The sequence below is a fragment of the Oncorhynchus mykiss genome, chromosome 14, assembly GCF_057628025.1.
Source record: "Oncorhynchus mykiss isolate SJ-2025 chromosome 14, ASM5762802v1, whole genome shotgun sequence".
Lineage (NCBI taxonomy): Eukaryota > Metazoa > Chordata > Actinopteri > Salmoniformes > Salmonidae > Oncorhynchus > Oncorhynchus mykiss.
Window position 1 is genome coordinate 28,320,264 of NC_143035.1, and position 26,168 is coordinate 28,346,431.

Below are 26,168 nucleotides of genomic sequence, written 5' to 3' on the forward strand. Positions count from 1 at the left end.
AAGGAGAAAGTCTTTTTTTATTTTTATGATGAATAGTCGGACCAAATAACATGGATACCACTGCTGTCAATTAGAGAAAACAGGTCATGCAGATCTATTATACTGTGCAAGAATAGAAGTCTTCTTCTCCAATAATAAATCATTCGGGAGAGGGGAGTCGCCTCAATCAAGGACAAGTCAACTGTAGTCAATTTCCACCCAGTTGTTCATTTTAATAGTCAAGTCTGGTTCCTGGATAGAGCACAGACACTGATCGCTACCTGTTCTCATGTACATCATAATCACCTATGAGGATAAACCATGCAGACTTCTGCCTGTTCCTGATCAAAGTCCCTTTGAGTTGAATTAGCCAGGGGAATTCAAGATGGCCGAAGTGTAAAGTGATCAATGTTTTTGATTGGACCTCAAGTCTTTATGTTTCCATCGGCAAACAATCAGCTGAAGACGTCTATACACACTTCCTGTACATGTCTGACAGCCAGTGATCTGTAGTGATCCAGTCAAAATCTGAGCTTTAGAGTCGGTCTACATTGGACCTCATGATCGTTGCTGTATTGCGCATATTCAGAAAGCTGCTGTGGGTTCTAAGGTTCTGTGTGGGTACTGAACTGAACATAGCCGGTCAGATTGGATTTTACTTAGATGACCCGTCTAAACCAGCTCCAAAAGCGGTTTTCAGGAGTGTCAGCATCAACCACGTCCAACTGAACCAACTGAAGCCAAACTAACAAAAGGCAGGCCTTCCTCAGCGATGTTAGAGGGAAACATGGGCCACCAGGTTAAATGTTTGACTTATCCCCTGAGGTCAGAATAACCTAGGGCCGAGGCCCGGCCTGCCCGTGACCAACCATCCGTCCATTTGTCTGTCTGTCTGTCCTTTGGAGGGGTATCGTCGTGCGTAATGTCAGGCCTTTAAATGTGCCCCTCCAAAATCTAGCACACACACACACACACACACGTCAGTCCAATCACAGAGGGTTATTATCTATATTATAGCTACACTACTGTAGTCTATAAACAGGCGAGTTACAATGCTGAGTCACCTGTCTGTGAAAAACGATATGAGGTCAATCTAATGTGTCAGGTGGTAGCTGGTCCTTCACTGTCCAGCGGATAGAAAACATGGGGAATTCATTTCATCTTAATAAACATTTCATGACTGAATCCAACTAAATCTCTAAATAAAAACACACAATAACAGTATCTATGGCACAATTATTATAGTAGAAAAACACAGCTTGTGTACGTTTTCACCCAGTTCAAGCCTGTCTGTTAGTAAATCATGTTAAGATTTGCAGTTTCAACATTCCATGGAATGTGGCACTAATAAACTCAAAAAAGAAAAACAACGTTTGTCTATTTATTCCCTTCTGCTCAAACACAAAATGCTGCCTCCTAGTGGATGGCCAGGCACTGTAGTCCCCAACACTAGTGGTGAGAGGGCCACATGGGTAGGGGGCGCTACAGGGGGCAGAGGGTGGTGTGAGCCTGGGATGGGCTAGGGAGGCAACTCCTTTCTGTCCTGCCTGTGGGTGTGAAAGCTACCAGACCTGGGTTAAAGGAAATATTATTTGATTTATTTATTTCCAAACACTTTGAACGATTGACTGAGACTGATGGACATGGTGTGCACTTTTGGGACTATTGCGTCAGGCAAAATCACTAAAGTGCAACTCAAGCATTTGAAAGAAAACCCATACTATTTAAACTCAGGAGTGGTAGCTTTCATATTACACAGGTAGTCTCTTCAATACACACACACACACCTCTACTTTCCAACAAAGCATCAACTTGTTTGTGTTGTCAGAGGGAGGACTGCTATCCAAAGACTGTTTACATACAGGAAGCTGCTGTAGGGAGAACGGCTCATCATAATGTCTGGAACGGAGCTAATTAAACGGCTTCAAACACCTGGAAACCATGTTTACTGTTTTTGACACCATTCCACTGATTCTGCTCCAGGTATTACCACGAGCCCATTCCCACCAATTAAGGTGCCACCAGCCTCCTGTGCATACATACATATGCATGTGTACAGAACAACACACCTGTTTACACATGTGTAGAACAGCTAAGCTGTACCACCTGTCTGTCTTTTTCCACTTTATGTAACAAAGACCTGGGACTGAATCCCAAATAGCACCCTATTCCCTATATAGTGCACTACTTTTCACCACAGTCCTATTGCGGCCCTGATCAAAGGGAGTGCACAATGAAGTGATTAGGGTGCCATTTGGGATGGAACCCTGTTCAATACATCTTCAAACACTAAAGAGAAGGCAGGCTTCAGCAGCTTTAATTCACATTACTCTGAAATATTATTATTTTCACCCAGGCGGCGCCTTCTTATGTTTCAATGTTTCATAATAGATCATTACTGCAATAACACACTAATATTACATCCTACTCAATATTAGTAACAAGGCAGTAAAGATACAGTAACTGCAATAGTAATTATACTGTAATGCTTAGTCACTCAAAATGGCTGCTGACTGTGTTTGTCACAATATAGTAGCTTCCCAAGGTTTTAAAGAACCCCCCAAAAATACAATATGATTATTATAAACTATATATAACTTTAACCCAAGCCTTATAAATAGCATATTGTGCGCTACCCAGGAAATCAAGTTGTCAGCTCTGTCAGACTGAACCATCTGTGTCACTTTTTTAAATAGCTTTTCTTCAAGCACTTTACAGCCATAGTAATCAGATCATCTGATTCTGAGATGGTTGGTTATATCATGCATGGGGGTCAGTTGCCATGGCAGTGTTCTTTATGCTTGGCTGATAAGGGAAATAGTGAGAAAATGGACACCTAGTGGTTATCTGAGATATTACCACCAGGTTTGCATCCCTTGGCAAGAATCAGAACAGTTTGAGTTTAACCTTATACTGCAGGGGTGTCACACTTATTTTGCCCTGGGTGCTGATGGACATGGTGTGCAACGAGGTCCGGAAGGCCGCAATGAAAATGTGTTCCATTTCTTTGCCGTCAAAATTTATAAGAAATAGTCCAATATATCCAACGTTAGTGACTGTCTATCTTTAATTTGAGTGATTATTAGCGAGCTGGACACAAACAAGAAACAATATAGTTTCAAGTATTTCAAGCTAGTTTCACCCAAAAAGCACCTTTGATTCAATCTGATTTTTACCTATGATGTATCTACGAACAAACACATTATTCATGTAAGTGATAAAACAATCTCTTTCTGCTCTTGGCCAGGTAAAATGGGTTCAAGCTAGGACATATGATCTCCATGGCGACAGGCTCTAAACCTAATAACATCTTGCTGAAGATACAGGGGTGGGGAGTGGGCCTGACAGGTAGTGTATGTGGGGTCTGTGTGTGAGTGATATATTAGTGGGTGTGTGTGTGATGTTTCACGTTATCCAGTCTGTAGAGCTGATCCTCTCCTCTGTGTAGGGTACTGGATAAGCGGCAGAAAGCCCAGTAAACCTGTATCCCTTTATCTCCTCCTCTTCTCTAGCTCTGGGAGAAGTACTCCAGAACCATGCGCAGGTGTCCCAGGCGGTCGTTGAGGGAGGGCAGGGACAGGACGGTCGTCTGGTAGGCAGGATCCAGCTGGAGAACTGACAACAACCACCAACACCACGCTGGACCGTTGTTGGAAGCCTGATGGAGAGAGACAGGGAGATAAAAAGGAGAGAGAGAGAGAATGGGGAGATACAGGGGATTTTCGATACTAGATGAGTGCTGGTCTGGAAGTGATCGGCAAGGTCCATGTGTGTGTGTGTGTGTACCTGTATGTTGTTATCCTTGTCAGGCATGGTTCCATACTGTCTGCTGATCTGTTCTCTGAGCTGTGTGTTGAGGAGTGTGTACCAGTCCTGGGCCTGCTCATACACACTGTCATGGAGGCTCTGCAATAGCTCCAACTCTGACCCCTCAGCCTAGAAACAAAGGAGGAGATTCTCAATGCAAAATACAATAGATTCTCTTCTCTTAAGCAAAAAGGGTCGTTAACCTATGGTTGAACCGACTCAACTTAGCTCTGGGATGTTTAGATAAGGCAGCGAGGGTTTTCCTGGGTTTTCCATGATCTGAAACTGTCTTTTAAACAGTGATGGATGAAGGTGACCATTCCAGAAGTTAATCTAGATAAGTGTGTGTCTGGAGTGAGCGTGCTAGTGGGTTGGAATGAACTTTTCAACTTTGTTGTGTCCTGGTTGATAGTTTATAAAACGTTTTTTCCTCCTATGACGTCATATGTTGTATATAAACTGTTGTTCGTTACATGGCAGCGTGCTCCGAGAATAAATACTATTATCTAATTTTGATAAGACTGGTCTCTGTCTATTTTATGCAAATAAGAATCTTACATATTCTCATAAAATAGACTAAGTGAATTCAATTAATGAAAACATATTGGAATTATGAAATTATAATAACAATTGGTGACAGAAGCACCAGATCATCAGCAAACAGTAGACATTTGACTTCAGATTTTAGTAGGGTGAGGCCGGGTGCTGTAGACTGTTCTAATGCCCTCACCAATTCGTTGATGCATAAAATTGGGGGGGAAACGCATAGTAACAGCACACTTGTTTGTGTACATGGATTTTATAATATTGTATGTTTTTCCCCAAAACCATTTTCCATCCATTTGAATAGCAGACCCTCATGCCAAATTGAGTCAAAAGCTTTTTTGAAATCAACAAAGCATGAGAAGACTTATGTGTGTTAGTCGAACAAGGTGTGCAATGTGAATATGTGGTCTGTTGTACGGTAATTTGATAATTAATACAATTTAGCATTTGCTCAGTACATTGTTTTCATTGAGGAAAAGTGCAAGTCTGCTGTTAATGATGATGCAGAGGATTTTCTCAAAGTTGCTGTTGACACATCCCATGGTAGTTATTGGGATCAAATCTGTCTCCACTTTTGTGGACTGGGGTCATCAGTCCTCGTTTCCAAATATTGGAGAAGATGCCAGAGCTGAGGATGATGTTAAAGAGTTATAGTATAGCCAATCTGAATTTGTGGTTTGTATATTTGATAATTTCATTGAGGATACCATCAACACCACAGGCCTTTTGGGGTTGGAGGGTTTGTATTTTGTCCTGTAGTAATGTGCTTGGAGAATCCAGTGGGTTCTGGGAGTCTTTAATAGTTGATTCTAATATTTGCATTTGATCATGTATATATTTTTGATAGAGGACCAAAAGGATTGGAGAAGTTGTTTATCCGTGCATCTCTATTTGGGATAGATGACTCGCATTGGTTTTTCATTAGTGTGTTCCAATATTCCCAGAAGTGGTTACATTCTATGGATTCTTCAATTACATTGAGCTGATTTCTGACGTGCTGTTCCTTCATTTTCTGTAGAGTAATTCTGCATTGTTTTAGTGATTCACCATAGTGAAGACGTAGGCTCAGGTTCTGGTTTATCAATTCCTGTCTAAGGTTTTTGCAATCTTCCATCAAACCATTTGTCATTGTTGTTCATTTTCTTAGGTTGCCTGCTTGACAATTTTTGATTTGATAGGGAAGCCGAGAGGTGAAATATACTGTTTAGGTTTTCTACGGACAAGTTTACACCTTCACTATTACAGTGAAACATTTTGTCCAGGAAGTTGTCTGAAAGGGGTTGAATTTGTTGTTGCCTAATTGTTTTTTGGTAGGTTTCTACACTACTTTCCTTCCATCTATAGCATTTCTTACTATTATGCAGTTCCTTTGGCTTTGATGCCACGTGATTGAGTATCTCTTCAAGTAGACTGATTTTGCTGTGATCTGATAGTTGTGTCAGTGGGCTGACTGTGAACACTCTGAGAGACTCTGGGTTGAGGTCAGTGATAAAGTAATCTACAGTACTACTGTCAATGGATGAACTATAGGTGTACCTACCATAGGAGTCAACTTGAAGCCTACCATTGACTATGTACAGACCCAGCGTGTGACAGAGCTGCAGGAGTTGTGAACCATTTTTGTTGGTTGTTTTGTCATAGTTGTGTCTAGGGGGGCATATTTGGGAGAGAATGCTGTCGCCTCCAGGTAGGAGTTTGTTCTGAGTGTCAGGTTCTTGTCCAGTTGTGGAATTTACTAGGTCGCCACAGAGTAGTACATGTCTCTGGGCTTGGAAATGGTTGCTCTCCCCTTCTATGATGGAGAAGCTGTCATCGGGGGGGGGGGGGGGGGGGGGAATATTGCTAGCACACAAGGACATTTTTCTCTGTTGAGATAAATTCCTTATTAATTTCTAGCCAGATGTAAAATGTTCCAGTTTTGACTAATTTAATAGAGTGGGTTGGGTCTACTCTACTACTATACCAAATTAGCATACCCCCTGAGTCTCTTCCTTGTTTCACACCAGGTAGTTTGGTGGATGGGACTACCAGCTCTCTGTAACCTAGAGGGCAACCAGTGGGTCCGTCTCCTTTATACCATGTTTGTAGTAGGATAACAATTCTCTTTAGGCCAAAGGCAGATGACCTCAGAACTTGTATGTTCCAGGATGACATGGTAAAAGTTTTGGATTCCATTGTGTCTAGTGTTGTTTTCATGTAGTTTAGGCTCTGACCTTTACAGTAGGTGTGAAGAAAGCATGCTGAGCCTTTAGTGCGCGAGCACACACACACACACACACACACACACCTCTAAGGTATGCCTGGTTGAGCACTGAGCATTGCTTTTACAAACTGTTGCTTGGAAACAGGCCAAGTACCAGAAAAACACTCACTGAACAACTAGCTAATAAAATAGCATTTGTAACCTTCCCCTGGAGTGTTAAATTCAACCAAAACTCTGCATTCACAGGGGTCATCCAGGGCCAGGATTAGGTTAGAACAACCTGTGATAACTTACCTTGTGGTCCTGCATGTATTCTATATCAGCAGTGTGGTATCTAGCTCTCTTCAGTGTGTGTGGGATTGTACCTTGTGGTCCTGCATGTATTTTATATCAGCAGTGTGGTATCTAGCTCTCTTCAGTGTGTGTGGGATTGTACCTTGTGGTCCTGCATGTATTCTATATCAGCAGTGTGGTATCTAGCTCTCTTCAGTGTGTGTGGGATTGTACCTTGTGGTCCTGCATGTATTCTATATCAGCAGTGTGGTATCTAGCTCTCTTCAGTGTGTGTGGGATTGTACCTTGTGGTCCTGCATGTATTTTATATCAGCAGTGTGGTATCTAGCTCTCTTCAGTGTGTGTGGGATTGTACCTTGTGGTCCTGCATGTATTCTATATCAGCAGTGTGGTATCTAGCTCTCTTCAGTGTGTGTGGGATTGTACCTTGTGGTCCTGCATGTTTTCTATATCAGCAGTGTGGTATCTAGCTCTCTTCAGTGTGTGTGGGATTGTACCTTGTGGTCCTGCATGTATTCTATATCAGCAGTGTGGTATCTAGCTCTCTTCAGTGTGTGTGGGATTGTACCTTGTGGTCCTGCATGTTTTCTATATCAGCAGTGTGGTATCTAGCTCTCTTCAGTGTGTGTGGGATTGTACCTTGTGGTCCTCCATGTACTCTATATCAGCAGTGTGGTATCCATCTCTCTGTCCTCTCTTCAGGACCCTGAAGCGACTTCCTCCCACACAGTCCACATACGAGCGGCCGTCAGGCAACACCTCTAGGCTATGAATCTCCAGCATACAGCCGTAGTCTGCAAATCTGGAGAACACACAGAGACACACAGACAGAGTTGTTGGAAGCAAGCTGAAAGAGTTATGTGAAAGACAATCAGATCCCCAGCACAGTGTGGCTCAGCATAGTAGTGTAAAAGGGGAAGAGAGTCAGATACACTCAGGGTTCATTTTCATACCAGTATTTTCAGATTGTATACATCACGACCCACCCTTTTCCATGTTCGTAGCTGCACATGCCAAACTTCCTGGTGCCCGTCTCCATGCATCGTCTCATCATGAGGCGATAACGAGGCTCGAAGATGTGGAGAGGACAGGGCACGCCCGGGTACGCCACCGTACACACAAAGATAGGGATGTCCTTAGTTAGACTGGGGGATGGAGGGAGAGAAACAGAGAGCGAGACAGAAAGCAGAAAGAGTGACAGAGGATGAAAAAAAGAGAGGATACAGAGAGACAAATATATATTTAAATCAGGGTAACAGTGGTGTTGAGGAGATGTGTATTTGATACACACAGTCAAAAGTTTGGACTCACCAACTCATTCAAGGGTTTCTTTATTTTTACTATTTTGTCAAATAATAGTGAAGACATCAAAACTATCAAATAACACATGGATTCATGTAGTAACCCAAAAATGGTAAAACAAAGTAGCCACCCTTTGCCTTGATGAAAGCTTTGCACACTCTTGGCATTCTCTCAATCAGCTTCATGAGGTAGTCACCTGGAATGCGTTTCAATTAACAGTTGTGTCCCCTGTTAAGTTATTTTGTGGAATTTCTTTCCTTCCTAATGCGTTTGAGGCAATCAGTTGTGTTGTGACAAGGTAGGGGTGGTATACAGAAGATAGACCTATTTGGTAAAAGACCAAGTCCATATTATGGCAAGAACAACCCAAATAAGCAAAGACAAACGACATGCCATCATTACTTTAAGGCATGAAGGTCAGTCAATGCAGAAAATGTCAAGAACTTTTTGCAGTCGTAAAAACCATCAAGCTCCATGATGAAACTGTCTCTCATGACAACCGGCACAGGAAAGGAAGACCCAGAGTTTCCTCTGCTGCAGAGGATAAGTTCATTAGAGTTACCTGCCTCAGAAATTGCAGCCCAAATAAATGCTTCACAGAGTTCATGTAACAGACACATCTCAACATCAACTGTTCAGAGGAAACTGTGTGAATCAGGCCTTCATGGTCGAATTGCTGCAAATCAAATCAAATGTTATTTGTCACATACACATGGTTAGCAGATGTTAATGCGAGTGTAGCGAAATGCTTGTGCCACTACTAAAGGACACCAATAATAACAGACTTGCTTGGGCCAAAAAAACACAAGCAATGAACATTAGACCGGTGTAAATCTGTCCAATGGTCTGACGAGTCTAAATTTGAGATTTCTGCTTCCAACCGCTATGTCGTTGTGAGACGCAGAGTAGGTGAACGGATGTTCTCCGCATGTATGGTTCACACCGTGAAGCATGGAGGAGGATGTGTGATGGCGTGGGGGTGCTTTGCTGGTGACACTGTCAGTTATTTATTTAGAATTCAAGGCACACTTAACCAGCATGGCTACCACAGCATTCTGCAGCGATATGCCATTCCATCTGGTTTGCACTTTGTGGGACTATCATATGTTTTTCAACAGGGCAATGACCCAACACACCTCCAGGCTGTGTAAGGGCTATTTGACCAAGAAGGAGAGTGATGGAGTGCTGCGTCAGATGACCTGGCTTCCACAATCACCCGACCTCAACCCAATTGAGATGGTTTGGGATGAGTTGGACCGCAGAGTGATGGAAAAGCAGCCAACAAGTGCTCAGCATATGTGGGAACTCCTTCAAGACTGATGGAAAAGCATTCCAGGTGAAGCTGGTTGAGTGAATGGCAAGAGTGTGCAAAGCTGTCATCAAGGCAAAGGGTGGGTTCTTTGAAGAATATAAAATATATTTGGATTTGTTTAACACTTTTTTGGTTACTACATGATTCCATAGGTATTATTTCATAGTTGATGTCTTCACTATTATTCTACAATATAGAAAATAGTAAAAATAAACCCTTGAATGAGTAGGTGTCCAAACTTTTGACTGCTACTGTATAAATATTTCAGATTTGCTCTTGTCCAGCAGCTGGTGTTGTTGCCTTGTGCGGTGCTTTGCCAATAACCTCACGGTCACAACGTCTACTCTCTACTGTATGAGGAGCCTGATGCCCGATGCCCGTTGCCATGGTTACCATTAAGGTTGCCAACTCGACCCCAAGCTCATTCTGTCGAGCATATGATAGCCAATCAACAAGTTCACGTTTCAGTCTTATTTCATTCAGGCATTAAGAATTTCTACCAAAATAGTTCCAAAGCTCAGTTTACAGGCAAGGGCCAATTTTGGTAGCCTGGTTAAAGTAGACTGAACGCTGCACTCAAAGATGAAACATAGAGAAATCAGATTGGGTGCCAGGTTACCGTTGTGGGAAACTCTAGAACAAACCGACCTCCGTTTACCCCTGGTTACAGTGCGTCAGCGACAGGACTCACTTGGATAGTTCGGCCATCTCAGTCTCGTGGACCTGCTTCCTCTCATCCAGCTGCAGGGGGAAGAGGTGAGACATGATCTCCTGCAGCAGCACCGTGGGGTTGTACTTCCTGTTCTTAAAGTACTACACAGGAAAGAAGAAGTGATTCCGCATTATTGGGAAGAAAAGTAACAAATAAGTGCATCCCAGTTAAAGCGATCTCCCTTGGGTTATAAACATGATAGCGACATAAAAACAGGACAAGCAGACCTTCCATTGCAATTGTTTCATTATGATGTTACATACAATGTGTTTCTGATTGAGTCCATGTACACAGACAAAGGCTCTAGTTATGTAATAGTGTACAGACAGTGTCTTGCAAAAGTATTCAGGCCGCTTGGATTTCTTTACAAAGTGGGATTCAAATGTATTTCATTGTAATTTTTTGTCAACAAACTGCACAAATTACTCTGTCAAAGTGGAATAACTATTCTATTCTTCTAAAGATTGATAGAAATGAAATAACTCAAATATAGTTGTTGTATAAGTATTCATCTCCCTAAGTCAATACATGTTAAAAACACCTTTGGCATTGATTACACCGGTGACTCTTCTTGGGGAAGTATATAAGAGCTTTGCCCACCTGGATTGAGCAATATTTGACCATGATTCTTTAAAATAAATCTTCAAGCTCTGTCAAGATGTTGAGGATCATGGCTAAACACCAATACAAGTCTTGCCACAGATTTTGAAACAGATTTAAGTCAAAACTGTAACTTGGCCACTCAGGAACATTCACTGTCTTCTTGGTAAGCAACTCCAGATTTGACCTTGTGTTGAAGGTTATTGTCCTGCTGAAAGGTGAATTCCTCTCTCAGTCTCTGGTGTAAAGTAGACTGAAGCAGGTTTTCCTCTAGGATTTTGCCTGTGCTTAGCTCCATCCAGTCATTTTTATCCTGAAAAACTCCAAGTATTTGCCGATATCAAGCATACCCATACCATGATGCAGCCACCACCATGCTTGAAAATAAGGAGGCAGATACTCAGTGATGTGTTGTGTTTTCCCATAAGGACTTTGCATTTAGGACAAAAAGTGTATTTTTTAGTAGTATTACTTTTGTACCTTACTGCATACAAGATTCATGTTTTGGAATATTTTATTCAGTATTTTTGTATTATTATTTTCACTCTGTCATTTATGTCATTATTGTGGAGTCACTACAATGTTGATCCATCCTCAATTTTCTCCTATCATAGCCATTGGACTCTGTAGCCATTTCAAAATCAACAATGGCCTCATGGTAACATCCCTGAGCAGTTTCCTTCCTGTCCTTCAGCTCAGTTCAGAAGGATGACAATATCTTTGAAGTGTCTGGGTGGTTTAATACATCATCCACTGCATAATTATTCACCTAACCATGCTTAAAGAGATATTCAATGTCTGATTTGTTATTGTTACCCATCTACCAATCACTGGCCTTCTTTATGAGGCTTTCCAAAAGCTCCCTGATCATTGTAGTTGAATCTGTGTAAGGGACCTTACAGAAGTAATTTAGGCTTGCCTAAACAAAGGGTCTGAATACTTATGCAATGACTATATTTTAGTTATTAAGGTTTTATTTATCTTATACTAAAAAAAACATCTTCCTCATCTACATTACATAGTATTTTGTGTTGATTGTTGACAATAAATGTGAATACTGAATATTTTTGCAAAGCAATATAGTTACGTAAGCCCTAGTTACGTAGGCCATAGTTACGTAGGCCATAGTTACGTAGGCCATAGTTACGTAGGCCATAGTTACGTAGGCCATAGTTACCTCCTGTAGTGGCTGTTTGCAGAGGGGGCAGCGGAGGTTGTGGTCTAGGCTTCTCTCGAGGCAGGTCCTACAGAAGGTGTGTCCACAGGGAGTGGTCACTGGCTCATAGAACAGCCTGTAGAGGTACAGCATTAAGATCAGAGTACAGCACAAGTTTCTCAACAATAACACAGTACCACAATACTCCACAGGATGTACCACTTATGGAAACTACTAACCTGATACAGAGGGGACATTCAAAGTCAGACACAGTGAGGACACTCAGAGATTCTCTTCTGTCCAGACGGCAGCCTCCTGAGGGAGACAACATAGAACCAATATCAACCATCTACATGTCTCTTCTCTCTTCCCGTATGTGTGTGTGTGTGTGTGTGTATGTTCTATGTACCCCTGCTGTGCCTCTCCTCCCTCCTCCTCATCATCATCTCCTCATCATCCTCAGCTGTAGGGAGGAAGGACACGGCCTGACAGAGACTGAGACAGCACTCAGTACTGGTCCCATGTTTCACCTTTGGCCCTGTCTCCAAGTCTCCTCTCCTGTCCCCGTCTGCCCCCTCCACCTGAGGGTATCGGAAGCTTTTGTTGAGGCAGTGTGTGTGGCTCTCAGGGAAGAGGATTGTGATGGGGGGGCAGTGGCCTCTGAGGTACTCTGAGACCACCTGGAGGATCTGGGGCACCTCCTCAGGCACTGACATGCCCTCCGTCTCCAGAATCTGACCAGGGAAAACATACACACAGATCAATCTATCCATCCATCCATCCCATCCATCATTTAAAAACATTATAGTGTTACTTCATAATACACGTTCCATCATTATAAACTTATCCCACAACAAAATTCATCCTACAACATCAGACGTGGCTTTAATCAATCAATCCATCAACCATTCATTTAGAAACCCACAACTTGCTGAATATTTCAAAATGACTAGGCTGAACATGTAAATGACTAGGCTGAACATGTAAATGACTAGGCTGAACATGTAAATGACTAGGCTGAACATGTAAATGACTAGGCTGAACATGTAAATGACTAGGCTGAACATGTACAGTGCCTTGCGAAAGTATTCGGCCCCTTGAACTTTGCGACCTTTTGCCACATTTCAGGCTTCAAACATAAAGATATAAAACTGTATTTTTTTGTGAAGAATCAACAACAAGTGGGACACAATCATGAAGTGGAACGACATTTATTGGATATTTCAAACTTTTTTAACAAATCAAAAACTGAAAAATTGGGCGTGCAAAATTATTCAGCCCCCTTAAGTTAATACTTTGTAGCGCCACCTTTTGCTGCGATTACAGCTGTAAGTCGCTTGGGGTATGTCTCTATCAGTTTTGCACATCGAGAGACTGACATTTTTTCCCATTCCTCCTTGCAAAACAGCTTGAGCTCAGTGAGGTTGGATGGAGAGCATTTGTGAACAGCAGTTTTCAGTTCTTTCCACAGATTCTCGATTGGATTCAGGTCTGGACTTTGACTTGGCCATTCTAACACCTGGATATGTTTATTTTTGAACCATTCCATTGTAGATTTTGCTTTATGTTTTGGATCATTGTTTTGTTGGAAGACAAATCTCCGTCCCAGTCTCAGGTCTTTTGCAGACTCCATCAGGTTTTCTTCCAGAATGGTCCTGTATTTGGCTCCATCCATCGTCCCATCAATTTTAACCATCTTCCCTGTCCCTGCTGAAGAAAAGCAGGCCCAAACCATGATGCTGCCACCACCATGTTTGACAGTGGGGATGGTGTGTTCATCTGTGTTGCTTTTACGCCAAACATAACGTTTTGCATTGTTGCCAAAAAGTTACATTTTGGTTTCATCTGACCAGAGCACCTTCTTCCACATGTTTGGTGTGTCTCCCAGGTGGCTTGTGGCAAACTTTAAATGACACTTTTTATGGATATCTTTAAGAAATGGCTTTCTTCTTGCCACTCTTCCATAAAGGCCAGATTTGTGCAATATACGACTGATTGTTGTCCTATGGACAGAGTCTCCCACCTCAGCTGTAGATCTCTGCAGTTCATCCAGAGTGATCATGGGCCTCTTGGCTGCATCTCTGATCAGTCTTCTCCTTGTATGAGCTGAAAGTTTAGAGGGACGGCCAGGTCTTGGTAGATTTGCAGTGGTCTGATACTCCTTCCATTTCAATATTATCGCTTGCACAGTGCTCCTTGGGATGTTTAAAGCTTGGGAAATCTTTTTGAATCCAAATCCGGCTTTAAACTTCTTCACAACAGTATCTCGGACCTGCCTGGTGTGTTCCTTGTTCTTCATGATGCTTTCTGCGCTTTTAACGGACCTCTGAGACTATCACAGTGCAGGTGCATTTATACGGAGACTTGATTACACACAGGTCGATTGCATTTATCATCATTAGTCATTTAGGTCGACATTGGATCATTCAGAGATCCTCACTGAACTTCTGGAGAGAGTTTGCCGCACTGAAAGTAAAGGGGCTGAATAATTTTGCACGCCCAATTTTTCAGTTTTTGATTTGTTAAAAAGGTTTGAAATATCCAATAAATGTCGTTACACTTCATGATTGTGTCCCACTTGTTGTTGATTCTTCACAAAAAAATACAGTTTTATATCTTTATGTTTGAAGCCTGAAATGTGGCAAAAGGTCGCAAAGTTCAAGGGGGCCGAATACTTTCGCAAGGCACTGTAAATGACTAGGCTGAACATGTAAATGCCTAGGTTGCCTTCTGTGACATTGCATTTCTAAAACGTATCCAACCTCAGATAACCTGAGGTTAGCCTACAACTGACCCTATAACTGTAACCGGTCCTCTAACTGACCATTTAGCATTTATGTAGAAGTGTTTAAATTGACTGATATTGTCCCATATCATATCCTTTTCTAGCATAGATGACCCCTCGCCTTAGTTGACCTGACACAGATAAGTGTTAGTAGATCGTCTGACAGTGTTCCATGACATATCATAGCATTTACAATGCTAGCCTGTCCTTGAATAACCCCACCCAGTCAGTCATCCTTGTTCTTGGTATACTGTTCATCAGGGGTGGATGTTATATGGCCCCCAAGCCAGATTCATTCCACGAGTCCATTCAATCCGGCCCAGGGGAGGTTTGAGGATTTTTTTTAACCTCCAGGACACTCTTGAACGTCTAAAACTAGGTAGAAAGCATGTAGAAACACTAATGGATCAATACATTTTCAAATAACTTTTTCTGGCCCGCAAATTGCTTTTGAAAAACAGATCTGAATTTTGAAATCCGATGTGGTCCTCGGGCTGAAATCATTGCCCACCCCTGCTGTATATAAAATCAGCAAAAAAAGAAACATCCCTTTTTCAGGACCCTGAAATCCAAATAACTTTGCAGATCTTCATTGTAAAGGTTTTAAACAATGTTTCCCCATGCTTGTTCAATGAACCTGTGGAACGGTCGTCAAGACACTAACAGCTTACAGACGGTTGGCAATTAAAGTCACACTTATGAAAACTTAGGACACTAAAGAGGCCTTTCTACTGACTCTGAAGAACACCAAAAGAAAGATGCCCAGGGTCCCTGCTCATCTGCGTGAACGTGCCTTAGGCATGCTGCAAGGAGGCAAGAGGACCGCAGATGTGGCCAGGGCAATAAATTGCAATATCCGTACTGTGAGACGCCTAAGACAGCACTACATGGAGACAGGACAGACAGCTGATTATACTCGCAGTGGCAGACCACGTGTCACAACACCTGCACAGGATCGGTACAGCTGAACATCACACCTGCGGGACAGGTACAGGACGGCAACAACAACTGCCCGAGTTACACCAGGAACGCACAATCCCTCCATCAGTGATCAGACTGTCCGCAATAGTTCTGAGAGAGGCAGGACTGAGAGGCAGGTCCTCACCAGACATCAACAGCAACAACGTTGCCTATGGGCACAAACCAACCGTCGCTAGACCAGACAGGACTGACAAAAAGTGCTCTTCTCTGACGAGTCACGGTTTTGTCTCAACAGGGATGAGTCAGATTCACGTTTATCGTCGAAGGAATGAGGGTTACACCGAGGCCTGTATTTTGGAGGTGGAGGGCCCGTCATGGTCTGGGATGGTGTGTCACAGCATCATCGGACTGAGCTTGTTGTCATTGCAGGCAATCTCAATGCTGTGTGTTACAGGGAAGACATCCTCCTCCCTCATGTGGTACCCTTCCTGCAGGCTCATCCTGACATGACCCTCCAGCATGACAATGCCACCAGCCATACTGCTCGTTCTGTGCATGATTTCCTGTAAGACAGGAGTGTCAGTGTTCTGCCATGGCCAGCGAAGAGCCCAGATCTCAATCCCATTGAGCACGTCTGGGACCTGTTGGATCGGAGGGTGAGGGCTAGGGCCATTCCCCCCAGAAATGTCCGGGAACTTGTAGGTCCCTTGGTGGAAGAGTGTGGTAACATCTCACAGCAAGAACTGGCAAATCTGGTGCAGTCCATGAGGAGGAGATGCACTGAAGTACTTAATGCAGCTGGTGGCCCCACCAGATACTGACTGTTAGTTTTGATTTTGACCCCCCCCCCTTTGTTCATGGACACATTATTCAATTTCTGTTAGTCAGATGTCTGTGGAACGTTCAGTTTATGTCTCAGTTGTTGAATCTTGTTAGGTTCATACAAATATTTACACATGTGAAGTATGCTGAAAATAAACACAGTTGACAGTCAGAGGACGTTTCTTTTTTTGCTGAGTTTAGTATACAGTACGTGTTGAGATTGTCTAACACTGTTCCAAGGCATCCCATTCCTTAAAGCATTCCTAGAAGCAGCAACTACCACCCATTCCTTAAAGCATTCCTAGAAGCAGCAACTACCACCCATTCCTTAAAGCATTCCTAGAAGCAGAAACTACCACCCATTCCTTAAAGCATTCCTAGAAGCAGCAACTACCACCCATTCCTAGAACCTTAACTGACCCCATACAGTCATTCAGCCAGGCAGTCACTGACACACTAAGCTAGTGAGACTGAATGAGCCAGTGAAGCAGTCAGGCAGACAGTCAATGAGTAGAAAACAGTCAGTCAGTGAGACTAACTCGAACAGTGAAACAGCCAGTAAAGCACAGTCAAGCCGACAGTCAGTAAGGGAAAAATAGTCAGTAAGTAACTGGACCAGTGATTGGTAAACAGTCAGTAAATGAGCCAGTTGGTAAATGAGCCAGTCAGTGTTGGCTATAGCTACTGACCTTTTTAATCTGGCTCTTGGCAGGAGTGAAGTCGGACTGTAGCTTGAGACAGCGGTGAAACTGGATCAGGGCTTCAGACTGACGACCCATCTCCAGTAATACATTACCTTTACGAAAGAAACCCTGGGGAGAACAGACAAGAGAATACTGGATGAGAGAGAGACTTAGATATAGAGAGAGACGGAGAGAGAAAGACCCAAAGAAATCAGAAACATAGACATCGTCATCCTACAAGAAACATGGTGGAGGAGACGGACCCACTGGTTGCCCTCTAGGTTACAGAGAGCTGGTAGTCCCATACACCAAACAACCAGGTGTGAAACAGGCAGGGGGTATGCTAATTTGGTATAGAGCAGACCTAACTCACTCTATTAAATTACTCAAAACAGGAATATTTTATATTTGGCTAGAAATTCAAAAGGAAATTATCTGAACAGAGAAAAATGTCCTCCTGTGTGCTACTTATATCCCCCCACAGGAATCCCCATACTTTAATGAAGACAGCTTCTCCATCCTGGAGGGGGGAATCAATCATTTCCAGGCCCAGGTAAATGTACTAGTCTGTGGTGACCTAAATGCCAGAACTGGACAAGAACCTGACATCCTCAGCACACAGTGGGAAAAACACCTACCTGGAGGTAACAGCATTCCCTCCCCCATATGCCCCCCTAGGCACAACTATGACAACACAACCAACAAAAACGGGTCACAACTCCTGCAGCTCTGTCACACGCTAGGTATGTATATAGACAATGGCAAGCTTCAAGGGTACTCCTACGATAGGTACACCTATATAGCTCATCTCTTGGCAGTAGTACTGTAGACTACTTTATCACCGATTACAACCCAGAGTCTCTCAGAGCGTTCACTGACACAACTATCAGATCATAGCAAAATCAGTCGACTACTTGAACAGAGCAATACTCAAATCATGAGGCATCCAAGACAAAGGAACTGTATAATATTACAAAATGCTATAGATGGAAGGATAGTAGTCTGGAAACCTACCAAACTTTAGACAACTTCCTGGACAAAAACATTCCACTGTAATAGTGAAGGTGTAAACTTGGCAGTAGAAATTATTATTTAAAATTTTACCCCTTTTTCTCCCCAATTTCGTGGTATCCAATTGTTTAGTAGCTACTATCTTGTCTCATCGCTACAACTCCCGTACGGGCTCGGGAGAGACGAAGGTTGAAAGTCATGAGTCCTCCGATACACAACCCAACCAAGCTGCACTGCTTCTTAACACAGCGCGCATACAACCCGGAAGCCAGCCGCACTAATGTGTCGGAGGAAACACTGTGCACCTGGCAACCTTGGTTAGCGCGCACTGCGCCCGGCCCTCCACAGGAGTCACTGGTGCGCGATGAGACAAGGATATCCCTACCGGCCAAGCCCTCCCTAACCCGGACGATGCAAGGCCAATTGTGCGTCACCCCACGGACCTCCCGGTCGCGGCCAGTTACGACAGAGCCTGGGCGCAAACCCAGAGTCTCTGGTGGCACAACCACTGCGCCACCCGGGAGGCCCCCGGCAGTAGAACATTTTAACAGTATATTTGACCTCTCAGCTTCCCTATCAAATCTAAACATTTCAAACAGAAAACTAAAAACAATAACAAATTTGATGAAGAATGCAAAAACCTAAGAAAGAAATTGAGAAACTAGTCCAACCAAAAACAGACCCAGAAAACCTGAGCCTACACTATGATGAATCACTAAAACAATACAGAAATACACTACGGAAAAAGAAGGAACAGCACGTCAGGAATTAGCAATGTAATTGAAGAATCCAAAGACTAACCATTTTTGTGAAAATTGGAAAACACTATATAAACTACAATACAAAGAGTTATCTATCCAAAACAGAGAAATATGGGTAAACCACTTCTCCAATTGTTTTGGCCTTATAACAAAAACATAGACATGATCAAATATAAATCTTAGAATGAACTATTAAAGATGACCAGAACACACTGGATTCTCCAATTACATTGAATGAACTACAGGACAAAATACAAACCCTCCAACCCCAAAAGGCCTGTGGTGTTGATGGTATCCTCAATGAAACGATCAAATATACAAACCACAAATTTCAATCAGCTTTACTTAAACTCTTTAACATCATCCTCAGCTCTGGCATCTTAACCAATATTTGGAAACATGGACTGATCACCCCAATCAACAAAAGTGGAGACAGATTTGATCCCAATGACTACCATGGGTTATGCATCAACAGAAACCTTGAAAAAATCCTCTGCATTATCATTAACAGCAGACATGTACATTTCCTCAGCAAAAACAATGTACCGAGCAAATGTCAAATTGGCTTTTTACTAAAACTACCAAACCACGTATTCACCCTGCACAACCTAATTGACAAACAAACAAAACAAAGGCAAAGTCTTGTCTTGCCATGCTTTGTTGATTTCAAAAAAGCTTTTGACTCAATTTGACATGAGGGTCTGATGTACAAATTGATGGAAAATGGTGTTGGGGAAAAACATACAACATTATAAAATCCATGTACACAAACAGGTTTGCGGTTAAAATTGGTGACCTATTATGACAACAACTGATCTGAAAACACAGTAGACTATTGAGCTGTACCCATAGATGACAGATCATTAAAGGGGAATAAACAGTGATATTAAGGGAAAACGTAGAAGCTGCAGCAGGCGTATAGACACCTAGGCAGGCCCGATTCAGTTACACCAGAAGATACTGTAACCTCGCTCCTGGTATGGTCTGACTTTCTACTTTTAAACTCTGACAAAACAGAGATGCATGTTCTAGGTCCCAAGAAATAAAGAGATCTTCTGTTGAATCTGACAATTAATCTTAATGGTTGTACAGTCGTCTCAAATAAAACTGTGAAGGACATCGGCGTTACTCTGGACCCTGATCTCTCTTTTGAAGAACATATCAAGACTGTTTCAAGGACAGCTTTTTTCCATCTACGTAACATTGCAAAAATCAGAAACTTTCTGTCCAAAAATGATGCAGAAAAATGTATCCATGCTTTTGTCACTTCTAGGTTAGACTACTGCAATGCTCTACTTTCCGACTACCCGGGTAAAGCACTAAATAAACTTCAGTTAGTGCTAAATACGGCTGCTAGAATCCTGACTAGAACCAAAAGATTTGATCATATTACTCCAGTGCTAGCCTCCCTACACTGGCTTCCTGTGAAGGCAAGGGCTGATTTCAAGGTTTTACTGCTAACCTACAAAGCATTACATGGGCTTGCTCCTACCTATCTCTCTGATTTGGTCCTGCCGTACATACCTACACATACGTTACGGTCACAAGACTCAGGCCTCCTAATTGTCCATAGAATTTCTAAGCAAACAGCTGGAGGCAGGGCTTTCTCCTATAGAGCTCAATTTTTATGGAATGGTCTGCCTACCCATGTGAGAGACGCAAACTCGGTCTCAACCTTTAAGTCTTTACTGAAGACTCATCTCTTCAGTGGGTCATATGATTGAGCGTAGTCTGGCCCAGGAGTGTGAAGGTGAACGGAAAGGCTCTGGAGCAACGAACCGCCCTTGCTGTCTCTGCCTGGCTGGTTCCCCTCTTTCCACTGGGATTCTCTGCCTCTAACCCTATTACAGGGGCTGAGTCACTGGCTTACTAGGGCTCTTTCATACCGTCCCTAGGAGGGTTGCGTCACTTCAGTGGGTTGAGTCACTGATGTGATCTTCCTGTCTGGGTTGGTGCCCCCCCTTGGGTTGTGCCGTGGGGGAGATCTTTGTGGGCTATACTCGGCCTTGTCTCAGGATGGTAAGTTGGTGGTTGAAGATATCCCTCTAGTGGTGTGGGGGCTGTGCTTTGGTAAAGTGGGTGGGGTTATATCCTTCCTGTTTGGCCCTGTCCGGGGGTGTCATCGGATGGGGCCACAGTGTCTCCTGACCCCTCCTGTCTCAGCCTCCAGCATTTATGCTGCAGTAGTTTGTGTCGGGGGGCTAGGGTCAGTTTCTTATATCTGGAGTACTTCTCCTGCAATCTCCGGTGTCCTGTGTGAATTTAAGTATGCTCTCTCTAATTCTCTCTTTCTTTCTCTCGGAGGACCTGAGCCCTAGGACCATGCCTTAGGACTACCTGACATGATGACTCCTTGCTGTCCCCAGTCCACCTGGCCGTGCTGCTGCTCCAGTTTCAACTCTTCTGCCTGTGATTATTATTATTTGACCATGCTGGTCATTTATGAACATTTGAACATCTTGGCCATGTTCTGTTGTAATCTCCACCCGGCACAGCCAGAAGAGGACTGGCCACCCCTCATAGCCTGGTTCCTCTCTAGGTTTCTTCCTAGCTTTTGGCCTTTCTAGGGAGTTTTTCCTAGCCACCGTGCTTCTACACCTGCATTGCTTGCAGTTGGGGGTTTTAGGCTGGGTTTCTGTACAGCACTTTGAGATATCAGCTGATGTACGAAGGGCTATATAAATTAATTTGATTTGAAATTTGATTTGACATAGCACTCTAATAACATGGTGTTTCTTACCTCTGACCAGTTGGGGTGAACGCAGCAGAGGTCTTCCAGGTCCCTCAGGGCATCAGAGAAAAGTCTCAGTCCCATATTGGCTTCCGCTCTCCACACCTTTAGACTCACATCACCAGGAGCTGGGCGAGGGAGGGAGGGAGGGAGGGAAGGAGTGGGAGGGAGTGGGAGGGAGGGAGGGAGGGAAGAGATAGTTCAATATAATTAACAGTGATCACTATCAGTGATTGTAGTATGACAGTTTCCCAGTCAGAATTGGTTTAGTTCGATTTGCCCTTGCAACTGCAATGCATAGGGAATATTAGATAACAAAAACCTGAAGTGACATGAGCTCAACCCAACTTCATTCTTGCTACAAATTGCACATCTGATCTCATACCCTCACCTTCCCTCCTCCCCCAAGACCAGGTATGCTACCTACTAGTTTTACAGCGAAGCCTGCAGAGTATTAATATAATGTGATTATGTGTATCAAAACAATGGCACAGCAGGGTTGCATTAAAACCAGAAATGCCATGCATAGTCCTGTGTGGTGCGTAGAAACGGTTATTTATGCAAAGTGTTTGGTGCACGGACACCCCCAGTATGACAAACCAGACAGAAAAGCAGTTAAACTACTGGTGGGTGGAGGAGAAAGACTCGTCACAGACTTACTCTTATAGGAAGTTGTTTCATTCTCTGTTGATCCACATTGAATGTAACGACAGACCATTAGTATGAGCCTTCACTATGAAACATAACTCCCTCACACCTCTGCATGTCTGTTACACGTTACTACCAATCTGATCTCAGCACCCAGAAACAAATCAGCCGCAGGATAAGGCTGTCACGAGAGTCACGACTCCAAACAGGGGGGAAAACCAGCAATGACAAAAATGCACCACAAGAAAGACAAGGAAACTGTGCCTATCACCTCAGGAGTAACCCTGGTCACCTTCCTAAACACTGCTGTGCTTCTCTGGCGGAGTGTCACGTGTGAAGACTACTGGCATTACTGACCAGCCATAGCAAAGAGGAACATTAACGAAGACGCAGGCACGCACGTGTGTCACCCACTCACAACAGATTACATGTCACTGGACCCAGTGTTACAGAAGTCTGGCTGAGTTGTTTGTGTACATTGATTTTATTATGTATGTTTTTCCACCAAAACAGCTTTCTATCAATTTGTATAGTAGACCTTCATGCCAAGATGAGTCAATTTGTATAGTAGACCTTCATGCCAAGATGAGTCAATTTGTATAGTAGACCTTCATGCCAAGATGAGTCAATTTGTATAGTAGACCTTCATGCCAAGATGAGTCAATTTGTATAGTAGACCTTCATGCCAAGATGAGTCAATTTGTATAGTAGACCTTCATGCCAAGATGAGTCAATTTGAGCCTCTGACCTCAACCCCATCGAACACCTTTGGGATGAATTGGAACTGCGACTGTGAGCCAGGCCTAATCGCCCAACATCAGTGCCCGACCTCACTAATGCTCTTGTGGCTGAATGGAAATAAGTCCCAGCAGCAATGTTCCAATATCTAGTGGAAAGCCTTCTCAGAAGAGTGGAGGCTGTTATAGCTGCAAAAGGGGGACCAACTCCATATTAATGCCCATGATTTTGTAATGAGATGTTTGACGAGCAGGGGTCCACATACACTACATGACCAAACGTATGAAAGCTCAGGGTGAGCAACCTCAGTTTCTTTAGGCAATGTTGGACCACTGTGACTGCAGTACTGCCTCCCACCCACCATGTGGCTCTTATGTGACAAGGCTATGGGCTACAAGAGGGAGTGCATGCCAGGCAGTGGCAATCTCGGTGGGGCAAACTCAACAAAAATAAAAATGTTGATACATGCCAGCAAAGCCACTACATAACACAACACTAAACAAGAGCACTGAGCTTTTACATTGCTTGCAAACTGATACTTGACACGTAAATGCCAAAAAAGCACGCAAAACAAGCACACAAAAAATATATATATATTTTTAAACAGGTGGGGCTCAATGCCTTGAATGACGGGTCGCCAATGATGCCAGGTCACTACACCACTAGCATATTATAGCAGTTCCAACAGTATTTTATTTAACCAGGAAAATACCGTTTTGCAAGGGGGGCTTGATTGTGTAGTCTATATTGCACTGAAGACAAAATCATTTCATCTAAACACATTAACATATAGGAATGAACTTCAAGTGCGTTTTTATGTGTCAGTATGATCATTTTATTTCATACGTCTTGGCTGGAGGTTTTTCGGGCAAATAGCTGTTTATGGTAAATTTACGTAATTAGGGTCGTGTGGGGCTTTTATAAGTGGGTGGATTCCATTTTATACAACGAACATACACATTTGATCATAGGTCTGTCCTGCAGCCTACTCGAGGGTTGCATAAGGAGATGTCTTCCCCAAACGTGCTCAAGTTCACACATTATTTTTAGGAACCTACCTAGTCGTATCCCTTCATTCGCGATGCGTAAAGCTTCTGTGAACTCGCTGGTTTTGAGTTTCTCCAGAATATGACACTTTATCCTCGTCTCTTCTGGGCAGCACTTCTCAATGACACTGAATAGTAGGATGTTGTTCTTGATGTTTTTGGCGTCTCTCTGTTTAAATATTTCCTTGCAGGCTGGACACCCGGATGACAAGTAGTTCCCCAGGCAGCTCCGGCAGAACGTGTGACCACAGGACATGGTGGCCGGTTCACACATGAGGAACAGGCAGATTGGGCACTCAAGTAGATCCATGGTGGCACAGTTGAGGGGTTATGTCACCACCGCCGGTCCGTGAGCAGTTTGAGTCCCTATCTAATCACCATCTAAGCAACGACAGACACTCTTCTCCGATTAACATGACCTGACTGCTAGACTCTCTGATTTAGTAAACAAAGGCTAGCGGAACCCAAGATCCAACCATAAAGACCTTAGTCTAATTCCAACTGACAAAACCCTTCCGATTCATTCACATGCGTTTTCCAAGCATAAAGTATTTGGTTTGGAACAACACCACGTAACGTCTTCTCTTTCCTGGCATCATGATGAACAGAAGGTCCGATCGTCTCTTCGCGGCTGGTTGTCTTCAACTCCGAGATCCATCAACACTAGACCAATATTGGGTCAGAATTTTAACAACGATTCCTTGAATGTTTCTGCCCAACTCTTACTGTAAAAGCACAGCCGGGAGAAGTAGGCTTCCTGCTCTGATGCGCATCGTGTGGATAGAGCTCGAAAAAGCCCAAGCCACACAGTGTAAGGCTTACCTTACATAAATAAAGATCATGTGACGGGAACGCTGGGTATGCTATTGGTGGACAGACCCGAGTCCCGCCCTGTTGTGAAACCGATTTCATAACACGCTTTTACTCCGACTGCTAGTGGCTTTATATATTTCTCGAAAATCATAAAACGCGCACCGACAAGTTACTAATCTCCAAACGCTATTATAATGACCTGGGCCGCTCTAGTGATCTAAATACAGGGAATCTGCCGCCTGCAGAAACATGATGTGACAGAAACACGTGAAACGTTTTTTTTTTCTGGCGTCTCTTCATTCAGGCTCATTAACTGCCTTTAAAAGAAATAGCTGATATGGCTGACTTGCTTAAACAAATGTGGTTTCTACTGACAATTGAGATGTACAAACTATGGCGTAAGGGGACGACAAGCAGATACGAGAAAATCCGTAGTTTCCATTAAGACATTAATGAACGAGATAGGACCGACGTGGTCAATATAACTATTTGTTCAGCAACATAATTCAGAACATGGGCCATTCTTACAGTATTCTCCCTGTAAATCAGAACCATAGGATAAATGAAGGGGGCATACTCTGGGATGCTGGCCTTCTAGGCAGAGATCCTCTGTCCAGTGTCTGTGTTCTTTTGCCCATCTTAATCTTTTATTTGCCAGTCTGAGATATGTATTTTTCTTTGCATCTCTGCCTAGAAGGCCAGCATCCTGGAGTTGCCTCTTCACTGTTGACGTTGAGACTGGTGTTTTGCAGCTACTATTTAGTGAAGCTGCCAGTTGAGGACTTGTGAGTTGTCTGTTTCTCAAACTACACACTCTAATGTACTTGTCCTCTTCCACAGTTGTGCACCGGGGTCTCCCACTCCGCTTTCTATTCTGGTTAGAGTCAGTTTGCACTGTTCTGTGAAGGGAGAAGTACACAGCATTGTACGAGATCTTCAGTTTCTTGGACATTTCTCGCATGGAATAGCCTGCAGTTCTCAGAACAAGAATATAGACTGACGAATTTCAGAAGAAAGTGCTTTGTTTCTGGCCATTTTGAGCCTGTAATCGAACCCACAAATGCTGATGCTACAGATACTCAACGAGTCTAAAAAAGGCCAGTTGTATTGCTTATTTAATTAGCACAACCGTTTTCAGCTGTGGGGTTTCTACTGATCAATTATTCATTAAAAATGCTAAACTTGGATTAGCTAACACAACGTGCCATTGGAACACTGGAGTGATGGTTGCTGATAATGGGCCTCTGGTTGCCTATGCAGATATTTCATAAAAAATCAGCGGTTTCCAGCTACAATAG

At 43.2% G+C, this 26,168-nt stretch overlaps 1 protein-coding gene across 1 annotated transcript; it reads right to left on the reverse strand.

The window, feature by feature from the left end:
- Positions 1–24,890, reverse strand: LOC110489096 (LON peptidase N-terminal domain and RING finger protein 1). Its single transcript, XM_021561670.3, has 11 exons — positions 24,070–24,890; positions 21,635–21,753; positions 17,129–17,251; positions 12,321–12,645; positions 12,151–12,226; positions 11,933–12,047; positions 10,135–10,256; positions 7,816–7,974; positions 7,469–7,631; positions 3,766–3,915; positions 1–3,637 (listed from the first exon to the last, which is right to left on the reverse strand). The coding sequence occupies exons 1-11, from the start codon at positions 24,365–24,367 to the stop codon at positions 3,488–3,490; spliced, it is 1,800 nt and encodes a 599-aa protein (XP_021417345.2). The 5' UTR covers positions 24,368–24,890; the 3' UTR covers positions 1–3,487.
- Positions 24,891–26,168: the final 1,278 nt, after the last annotated feature.

Coding starts and splice junctions, on each gene's coding strand:
- LOC110489096 (XM_021561670.3), bottom strand. CDS start 24,367: ATGGATCTACTTGAGTGCCCAATCTGCCTGTTCCTCATGTGTGAACCG. Junction 7,975..10,134: donor GAGATGGCCGAACTATCCAA/GTGAGTCCTGTC, acceptor TCCATCCCCCAG/TCTAACTAAGGACATCCCTA. Junction 3,638..3,765: donor ACAAGGATAACAACATACAG/GTACACACACAC, acceptor TCTCTCCATCAG/GCTTCCAACAACGGTCCAGC.